This window comes from Onychostoma macrolepis, chromosome 11 (assembly GCF_012432095.1).
Source record: "Onychostoma macrolepis isolate SWU-2019 chromosome 11, ASM1243209v1, whole genome shotgun sequence".
Taxonomy (NCBI): domain Eukaryota; kingdom Metazoa; phylum Chordata; class Actinopteri; order Cypriniformes; family Cyprinidae; genus Onychostoma; species Onychostoma macrolepis.
Genome location: NC_081165.1, coordinates 20,422,844 through 20,433,450, shown reverse-complemented (window position 1 = coordinate 20,433,450; position 10,607 = coordinate 20,422,844). Strand labels below are relative to the sequence as shown.

General features: G+C 36.6%; 1 protein-coding gene across 1 annotated transcript; it reads right to left on the bottom strand.

Moving 5' to 3' along the window:
* Positions 1–4,475: 4,475 nt before the first annotated feature.
* Positions 4,476–10,545, bottom strand: LOC131549235 (probable serine/threonine-protein kinase MARK-A). Its single transcript, XM_058791226.1, has 10 exons — positions 10,143–10,545; positions 9,583–9,909; positions 9,097–9,417; positions 8,576–8,673; positions 8,379–8,429; positions 7,453–7,834; positions 7,190–7,366; positions 6,835–6,964; positions 6,057–6,413; positions 4,476–5,874 (listed from the first exon to the last, which is right to left on the bottom strand). Exons 1-8 carry the CDS (start codon positions 10,366–10,368, stop codon positions 6,870–6,872), a joined length of 1,677 nt encoding a protein of 558 aa, XP_058647209.1. The 5' UTR covers positions 10,369–10,545; the 3' UTR covers positions 4,476–5,874; positions 6,057–6,413; positions 6,835–6,869.
* Positions 10,546–10,607: the final 62 nt, after the last annotated feature.

Genomic DNA, 10,607 nt, shown 5'->3' with positions numbered 1-10,607 from the left:
GCATCATTTAATGGCTAGGCCTGAATATGTCCATTTTGTTTTACATTTAAAGTGGGTTTAAAAAAATCAGTTTTTTGGTTTGGAGGAATCTATATTGCGCTATACCTCCACCTGATGTGTTTTCATGAGTGCCAGGAGGTTTTTCTGTGCAGTTAATTTACTTTAATAAGGTGTAACTCGTTGAATTGATCACACGCTCTCTGAAACACTTCATGTCTTTCTCGCTAGCCTTCAACATCCACCCTGCTGCGTAACTTCACCACAGTGCCTGTGTCCTAAAATCACCTCCAAATGCTTCTCCTCCATTTATCTCCTTCATTAATCATTCCTCTTTATTGGATTCTCTCTCATCCTCTCTCTTTTTAAACTAAATAATCCCAACCACTTCACAACACACGGTGCTCGTGGCTGGGTGAAAACTGTGTCTGGCAGCCCAAGGATACAGTCATAGATTTTATGGGTGTGGTGTTTACTGTTAATGTACTTATAGTGCAACAAGTTTGTGTGTGTTGAACCTTAATTATGTATTTAAAACCTTCCTTTGAATGTGTGAGCATGAAGTTGTACACTTCTTTTGCCTGACATTATAAATGTGCTGAAGGAAACTGTTTTTCCCATTACTGGGATCTGGGGTTTGTTACGAACCCCACTTATGAAATGCTCGTTGAGGAAGGGGTTAAGTAACATAAAAAGGACACGCGAGGCAGAACATCAATTTAACCATTTATTAATGGCCAAACAGCTCACGAGTCAACATTCAATCAACCGGCAACAGATATAATAAAGAATTAAATCATAAACAAATACGCTGTAGCAGCAATTAGACCTTTGCTAAAATTACACAAATGCATTTTTCTTTACTGAACTGATAATCTAATCTAAGCACCACCTTCAAAACAATCTAACCAATCCTATCTTAGCAACTGTTGCTGTTTTTATTCTAATGTAAGTCTATGGAAGTACTGTTTGTTTTGTTTGTATGTTTTACATGGAATTTTACAGTATTGTAAAAACCCAAATAAGTAGTCTGGTATAAACATAGGGAGACTTAGAGAGTAACATTTCAAAATACATTTACATTTAAACTGCTTATTTAAACAGGTTTTTATCAAATTTAGCCATGTTTAGAATCTCAACATGAAATGTGTATTAGTACAGTATGTCTCATTTACATTATTGAGTGTCCTAAACTGTAGGGTGTATATTTATTTTCGTTGTAAATGTGTTGAAAAAAATAACACTTTTTTTTTTTTCCATGGTTGCGAAGAAGTGGTGACACGTTGAGAGAAGTTTCCCTCCGAGTTAAATTCTATGCTTCAAATTGTCATTATTACAGCCCACATGAGAATAATATCCCTTTTGTTTTTAACAGTTTTATGGGACATTTAAAAAAAAATAAAAAATTCTACCATGGGATTAAAATAAATAAAAAATAAAAAAGGTTATTGCAAATTTAATATTTTCCCCATAGAATTGAGAAACTCCCTATTCTAAATAATAATAATAATTCTTACCTGTTAGATGTTCACAGAAAGAGGGTGGATCTTAATAAAGGGTAAATTGTGATTTAGTGATCTTTAGCACTGCTTTATTGTAAAATAAAAATCTAAATCTAAAAGAATATGTGCATTTTAACTACCTTCTTCTTGTAGGTCTGAATATAGGCTTCTGACACATAGATTCAAGTTTGGTTTCCAGGTGAAGTGACTGAGGTGAAGAATTACTGAGATTCCCTCTTCTGTTGTGGCCTTAAGCGAGGCACTTTACTGTGGCCTGCTCCAGGGTCTGTCCCGGGATCATGCCCCTTAAGAAGCTTTGCAGAAAAGTCTTATTAATGAAGGTTATATAAATAACCAAGACTGGAATCTGGCCCCTGTGTGATACCGCAGCGAGTTATCAGATCATTGCCTGTGACCAAGATACTTCCACTGCTTTCAGTACAAAGATAATGTAGTCTGTGTGTCATCTGTTAACATTATACAACTGTCTGCTTTAATAGGCTATAGCGCAGGCTATGTCAACCAATAAAAGAAGAGGAAATCTTATATATAAAGGTGTTTTAGCTTAATTATGAGCTGTCAAGAGCGTAAAAATACAGACCTTCAACTCTTTACTTGACTTCAGGGCTGTCAGGGTTTTCGAAGTCATGCTGTTTTGATGTGCAGTACTGCTATATTGGCTCACTATTCTTAATATCTCAGAAAAAGTTGTCTGTCAAGCATTAATGCGTTTTTCAGGTGTTACAGTCGGTTTTTGTATTGAAATAAATTAACTCTACATACATTTGCGCTTCTTAGCAGCTAATTAATATAGTACTGTTTATTTCGGTTAGCTTTACAAAGGGTTTGTAAAGACTACCATCTAAAGAATATATATGAGTGTCTTCTGCACATTTAAATAGAGCATCACTTATTTGCATAATTCCCTTGTGAAACGAAGTATGGAATGTGCACTTTTAGTACTTCAAATCTTAAAAGTAGACTTTTTGGTGCAGGTCAATACATGATAAATGATTATTTTTCCTAACAGTAAAATTTCTAGTCTCCAAGAGTTTGAAATGCAACATATTGTATAACATAAGTATTTATATGGCAATTTAACATAAAATGCACATAATAGAATTAAAGATGATCAAATGTCTGTAGATAAAAAAGTATTGTAGATATTGAATAAGTTTTAAATTGCATGTTTATCACATCGTGCACTCAGAATTAATATCTGTAAAGTCTAATTGTACTACATTAGGCAAAAAAGCATGTTTATAGTGTTGTAAAGTGCACTAGTAATTTATCAAATATTACACTTTGATATTCATTCTAAAGTAAGACCCATTAACAATAATAATTTGATTTAAATTCAGTTAAAATACATTTACTTTTAATCATAACGCTACAAATACATAAGTGTTTTAATTAAAATACACGTTATTATTGTTAAAATACATTTTAAATATATTAAATTGCAACTTCATTAGAAACAATAATTACAAATGTATTCAATTATATAATACTGCAAATGTAATCAACATTATAGTATATTTTAGTTCACATTAATTGCTTGTCAGTCAGCAGTACACTTCAACCATATTTCAAAGGCAATAGAAGCAATTGTGAAAGTACAAATAAAGATAAAAGTCCTTTAATTAAAATGAATAATTAAAGTATTAATAAATAAATAAATAAAAAACTCTTAAATTATCCCAAATGCATTTATATAAATTTAAAGTAGTGGTACAGATTACAGATTTTAATAGCATGTCAGCAGATTTTACAGATTTTAATGCCATGTCAGCATCTTCATGGACAAAAACAGTTACAAAACACAAGAATTACAGACGCAGGTCATGTGTTTTCTAAAGTTGCAGCGCGTTGAGCTCTCTCAGCCACCATAATTTTGCGCTTGAAATTAAAGAAACGCACTGCAAAAAAATGATTGTTTTTTGCTCCTAGCAATTTGTTGTTAGCAGGGTTGCTGCAGGATTTTTAAGCTCAAATTTAAGACTTTTTAAGACCTTTTTTAAGACCTGCACAAATAAAATTAATACCATATGAGCAGGGTAGGGCAATGTCTATGGTAAACTGTAAAATGAATGTAAAAAGCATGATTTATAGTTCAGATAGAAGTTTTCAAGAAACAAAAAGTTTTATAAAATTATACACTTCACATTTCAGCCTTTAAACCATTTTTTAAGAAAATGGATGAGTCAAAAGTATTAATTATATTAATTTAAACAATTATCAATTAATTATTATATGTGACCCTGGACCACAAAACCAGTCTTAGGTCACTGGGGTATATTTGTAGCAATAGCCAACAATACATCGTATGGGTCAAAATGATTGATTTTTCTTTTATGCCAAAAATCATTAGGGCATTAAGTAAAGATCATGTTCCATGAAGATATTTTGTAAATGTCCTACTGTAAATATATCAAAAGTAAATTTTTGATTAGTAATATGCATTGCTAAGAACTTCATTTGGACAACTTTACAGGCGATTTTCTCAATATTTAGAATTTTTTGCACCCTCAGATTCCAGATTTTCTTGTATCTCGGCCAAATGTTGTCCGATCCTAACAAACCATACATCAATGGAAAGCTAATTTATTCAGCTTTCAGATGATGTATAAATTTCAATTTTGAAAAATTGACACATAAGACTGGTTTCGTGGTCCAGGGTCACATATTAATTAAATAACATACAAACACATTTTAGTGCATTTTTAGTGCTGCCACGTTCTGGATTAATTGTAAAGGTTTGATAGAACTGGCTGGAAGACCTGACACAATACATACATGCAAAAAATAAATAAATAAAATAAAATAATTAAAAAACAAACAAACAAACAAACAAACTATAGGGTCCTAGAAATCCAGTTCTGAAACTACAGCCTCCGGCTACTCACAACAACAGCCCTATTGAACATGCAGATTCATTCTCTGCCAGCAGGAGGCGCTTTCGAACGGTTTCCCCGGTAACGCCAGAACACAAAGCAGCACAGCACCGGACTTTGAAACGTGCAGCGCTCATATTTTATATATAGCCTTTTTAAGTTTAATCGTCACATTAAGCTGTATTGCGATTCTGGTCTGTACCCAAATTTAAGACCTCTTGAAATCATAATTAAGACAATTTAAGACTTTTTATGACCTTAAATTTGATAAAGTAAATTTAAGACCTTTTAAGACTTTTTAAGGACCCTGGCTAGGAGGCGGCAACGCAGAAATGAGAGAGTGCATGGTCAAAGGGAGAGGATTTTTTTTTTTTTTCACAAACTCAGATAAACCCCGCCCCCGGGAACATGGAACAAAGAGGGCGGGGCCATGTTGCTCTGCTTTAGAGAAGAGGAAGAGAAAACTAGGGGTGAACATAAAAATCTATTCATATATAAAAATCACGATTCTGTCTTCCAACGATTCTAATAGATTCACAAGTTTCAAAATCAATGTTCTAAAGCAGCTGTTCTTAATACTGTTCCTCGCCTTCACCTGCACTGCACACACTCTGCATCTCTCTCTCTCTCTCTCATTCAGATCCAACAATTAACTGTTCCAATTATACACTTATTTTCACATAGCTATGATAAGCGTTAAACATGGAGGCGCGCGTGGTTGCAGTACTGTATTAAAGCTTTAATCAGGATAAAACCGTATATTCAAAGCAGGAGCATTTACAAATAACAGCATATCTAAAGTATAAGACAACAACAAACAAAACACATACCATTAAGAGCTGTGCTTGCACAGGTTCTTCACTAATATCCTCTGCATCTCAGTCAGGCTCAAATTGATAAGCAACATCAACAACATCATTGTTTACAGTGTAACCGGAGCGCATGCACTGAGCTGAAGGGCGTGACATTTAGACGAGCGCTGGCGGTTTAGCGAATCACAACACACTGGGCCAGATAACCAATCTGAGCCCATTGCATATTTCTGAGGAAGTGGCTTCTTAAAACCAGGAAATCATCAGCGTGTTTATAGGAGAAGGGACAGAGCGGTGTAGAATAAAGGTAAATAAAAAAAATTAATTAATTAAAAACAAAGCATTAACACATGTTAGACTACACCCCATAAACACAATCAAGCCTAGAGAAAAAAAAATAAATAAATAAAAACAGCCAACCACCCCTTTAAGTATAAGTATTTTCTCTTAAAATATAAAGTATATTCAGACGAACCTGACACAAGCAACAACTCTGGAGTGGCTGGATCTGCATTGGCCTGTGTCGACCTGATCAGAAACCCTGGCTCAGACTCAACAAGAACGGCATCTGAACTTCATCTCGGAAACATGGAACTTGAACGGGCATTGGATCAGAATCATGTAGATTGCATGGACTGATTTGCTCTTCTTCCATTTTTTTTACATTTTCTAAAATGAAGAAAAATGAATGAACTATTGGAAACATCTCTGTGAGATTATTAGAGATGCTAAGTAATACAATTTAAAAAATTGGATTTAAAAAGTTGTTACTTGCAGTGAATCAGAATTAAAAGGGCAAGTAATAATAGAGAAGAGAACGTAGAAAATAAAAGATGGTAGAAATAACAAACCAAAATAATGATGACTCACTGTCACCCAAGAACTGGTCTGGATCTATTGCAGGTGGCAACTCAGGATCGGCCAGATCTGCGTCCGTCGTTTGCTCAGTCTTAAAGGGACCTGGCACACACAACGACTCAACATCTTGACAGACCTGGCCTGGCAGACGCACCAGCACAGGGTCGGCAGGATCTGTGTCAGCCATTGACGTGATTCTGAAGGGACTTGGAGCAGGCATAAGCTCTGAATCATCTTGGTCCGGCTGCGGTGTAAGACGCACCACTCTGTTCAGGTCACAGCTTTACAGCCTTCCACACTATCCAAAAGAGTACAGACTTTTTTCCCCTTCCTCCCTTTTGCAGGTTTTTCTAAAATACAGAAAAAATAATAGGCTCAGTGTGACCGGTCTCAGTCTCTCTCTGTATATTAACATCTACTTTTATGATATCCTGATAGCTGCTAATGTATTGGAGTGCAAGGGGGAGATGGAGATTGTGAAAGAGGGTTCATTGAGTTTGTCTTCTGGTCCACAAGGCACAGATGGAGAGGAATATCTTTTGTTCCAGAAAACCTCCGTATATGGATTTTGTTATTGCCTTTTCATTCCTATATTATGTAATGTAAAATTTTTATTGGATGAATCTGTGACACCTCTTATAATATGCCTGTATAAGATACAGTTTAACAATAAACTTTGCAGATAGAGTCTTGTCTTCATGTACATGACTCTTCCCATGGGCAAGAGGAGACTGAGAAACAATTTAAGACGTACTCTGTGTGTTACACTACCTTTTCTTGTCTGGTTGATGCACGGGAGCTGCTGTCTAGTTATTAAACCACCTGTGCTCTTCTAGATGCTGTAGAATCAGTCTGTTAGCTGGATTGCGGATCAAACACTGGAAAATCAGGTCACGGCATGCTGTAAAGTTTTCAGAGGGAGAGTGCGGGTTAGTTTTACTCATCATCAATGCTGACATAAGAAAAAGCTTCTGAAATGTTTTAACATATACAATTTCATGATCTGATAATATAAATATCCACAATTAAATAATTAGCTCTACAGTCACATCAGTAAACATTTGTTACTTGCTATTTGTTACTGACATATTTTTTTCGACTGACACTGAGACTGTGTTGTGTTTACCTGAGGATAAAGTCGGTTTCGCTTGAACGTAGCCACGCAGTATTTCGTCTTGGCTTTCAAAGGGCAAATATCCATGCAAGATTTCAAAGAGCACAACACCTACTGCCCAGACATATGCTGGGTTATCGTGGAATGTAGTATTCCCTATGACCTCAGGTGGGGTGCAGAGTGGTGCTCCTGTGAGAGAAACATTTTTAGCATTGAGCAATGCTGTTATTAAAGATCAATGACACTGCACTCTGCTATGGTAACACGAAACATACCTCGATATTCACTGCTGAGATTACCCTCACTGCTGATTGGTTGAGCACAACCAAAGTCAATTAGTTTGAGCTCTAAACGGGGGTCAGTCACCAGGATGTTCCCCGTGTGGATATCACCATGGAAGACACCACGTTCAATGCAGTGTTTCACAGCTTGGATTAATTGACAGATTAACCAGCATGCTTTTCCTTCATTCATGTCGTCTGAATACATGATATGTTGATTCAAGGTATGGCATGGTTCCGGGTATTCCATTATGAGCACGAAGCTGCTCTTATTCTCAATCCATTCATGCAATTTGATGATGTTCGGGCATAATGGAGGTTGTCCCAACCGAAGCAACATCGCCACTTCTGCAAGCACAGGTTTGGAATGACCAGCCTAGAGATAAACAGTTGGCTTTGAGTAATTTATTACTTAGAAGATAGGTAGAATGATGAACATCATTGTATTTCGATTTGCACTTAAAAGGATAGTTCACTCAAAAATAAAAATTCTGTCATTAATTACTCACTCTCATGTCGTTCCAAACCCCTAAGAGCTCCATTCATCTTCGGAACACAAATTAAGATATTTTTGATGAATTCTGAGAGCTCTCTGACCCTCCCATAGACAGCAATGTAATTAATACGATCAAGGTCATAGCAAGGACATCGGTAAAATAACCATAATTTTACAAAGCTACGAGATTACATTTTGTGCACAAAGAAACATAATCCACTGAACGTAAACAATGTATGATGTTCTGTGTCAGCTGCGCTACGCAGATCCGTTTTCTACGTTGTTTATGCTTTAACAGAATGTTTTGGGTGAACTATCCCTTTAAATCTTTGTTGTCTATTTCATTTCTGCTTTATGTTAGCTACAGGTATTTACAGCAATAGTCACTCAATCAGCCAAATATTCCTTAGATTTGTCAACTTACAACGTCAAGATAACGGTCAGCTTGACGCTTGTGGATGTACTTCATGGCAACCTGTGAATGGCAAAAACACAATTAAATTTTCCAAACATACCAAAGTGCCAGACATGCATATCTACAATGTGTTTAAATCTAGACAGAGGACAGACATCTCTACATCTGGAGCAAAATGTTGGTACAAGTCAATAAAAGTGCTTTACCTTAATTCTGTCACTAAATATGTGGGATCCCTCATACACTACACCAAAACTTCCACATCCTAGAAGCTCTCCCACTACAAAGAGAGACACTCTAGATCCTGAAAAACAGACAGGAAAAATAACATGGCCATACATGAGTTTCCTTTCATTGTCTGACATGATCAAATGAGACCCCCCCCCCACCCCCAGAATCAGATCCACTGTAAATTAGGTACAATCAATTATTCTAAGGGAAGTTAGAGTATCAGATTTACAGTCTAAATGAAGAGTTCATTTGCAAAAACAGATAACTCTCAAAAATCATGTTTTTTCATTGTGCATTCCAATTAATCTCAATCAAACTGCAGTTGGGCTATTTTGACTAGGTTAAAAAAATAACTTAACTAACTAACACAATGATAACATAATAAAAAAAAAAAAAAAAAAAACAGTTATCTGTTTTTGCAAATAAACTACAACAAAGGAATGCAGAAAATAGCAGAGGGCAGAAATATCATGAAACAAAGGTAATACTGACTCACCACAATCCAGATTGATCTCCAAATCCGATGAATCTGACACATGTGACAACGCTGGAGTGGCTGGATCTGGGTTGGCCCCTTGCACAGATGGGGACTGGAGAGCTGCACAGACCTGGTCAGACCTGGTCTGACACCCTGGCTCAGGCTCAACAGAAATGGTGCCATCTGCTAACTTCATCTCAGAATCATCTAGATCCACCTGTGATGTAGAATGCCGGACTCTCTTCGAGTCACGACAGAGGAAGAGGTGTTTTACAGCCTTACGGAATCTCCTGAAGAACACATGGTCTGCTTTCTTCTTCCTCTGTTTTTTAGGTTTTTCTAAAATGAAGAAAAATTGAACTATCAAAGTGAAAATAGTACAACAAACAAGTTACATTCAGTGAATCAGAATTACAACCGCAAGTAATAATAGAGAATAGAACATAAAAATAAAATAAAAATAAAAGATGGTAGAAATAACAAACCAAAGTAATGATGACTCACCATCACCCAGATCAGAACTGGACGGATCTGCCAGATCTGTGTCCAGTGTTTGCTCAGTCCTGGAGGGACCTGGCACACACAACGACTCAACATCTTCACAGACCTGGCCTGGCAGACGCACCAGCTCAGGGTCAGCAGGATCTGTGTCAGATGTTGGTGTGATTCTGAGGGGACTTGGAGCAGGCATTAGCTCTGAATCATCTTGTTCCGGCTGCGGTGTAAGACACACCACACTGTTTGAATCACAGCGATGGAAAGGGCACTTTACAGATACTCTCCGAAAGACAGCACAGATTTCTTTCATCTTCCTCCCTTTTGCAGGTTTTTCTAAAATAAAGAAAAATGAATAGTAACCTAAGAATCTCTGACTACAGATGAAATACAAATCAATTCCTGAAAAATAAATGTTGCTTTTATTAAATGTTGCTTTTTTTTAATTTGATTTGATAAAGAAATAAGTTAATAGTACTGAAATGCTGAGAGTTCTTTTCAAAATCAGGCCAAGGACACAAAAATAACTTTTTCCTCTGTAATAAATGCACCTGCAATAACCAGCTCACCTGTTGGGCGGTTCTCCACACAAGCCTTCATGCCCCCTTGATTATCTGAGCTCACGTTCCCTGAACCTCCTGTTGTTGTCTTGACAGGCTTTTTGTCAGTTGTCACCTCTTCGAGGCTGACAGAGTCAGACATTATGTCTGAGGTAAGACTGATCATCTCCAGCCTGTCCAAACCTTCACTCTTAACTTCACTGCACTCAGTGAAAAACACAGATGCCTTGGACATTCTGTTTGATTATGTTATAAACATAGAACACACTGTGTGTAAGTCTAAATAGACTTCTTGTCTGTACACTGTGTGTCTACTAAAGCGCTTCAGTCAGTAGAATCACTTTCTGTCGATATTCTACATTGGTTCTCACTCACGAAATTCACATTAAATAGTTCCAAGCTTGAGCGTGTGCGTTTTGTGCTCTGTGACGTCACACAACCATGTCACGTGACCGCCAAACCTTGACGTACTTT

Excerpts from the sequence above, each read along its gene's own strand:
- LOC131549235 (XM_058791226.1), bottom strand. The coding sequence starts at position 10,368 with ATGTCCAAGGCATCTGTGTTTTTCACTGAGTGCAGTGAAGTTAAGAGT. Across the intron at positions 8,430-8,575 it reads TATTTAGTGACAGAATTAAG|GTTGCCATGAAGTACATCCA; the intron begins GTAAAGCACTTT and ends TGCCATTCACAG. Across the intron at positions 7,367-7,452 it reads TCTCAGCAGTGAATATCGAG|GAGCACCACTCTGCACCCCA; the intron begins GTATGTTTCGTG and ends TTTCTCTCACAG.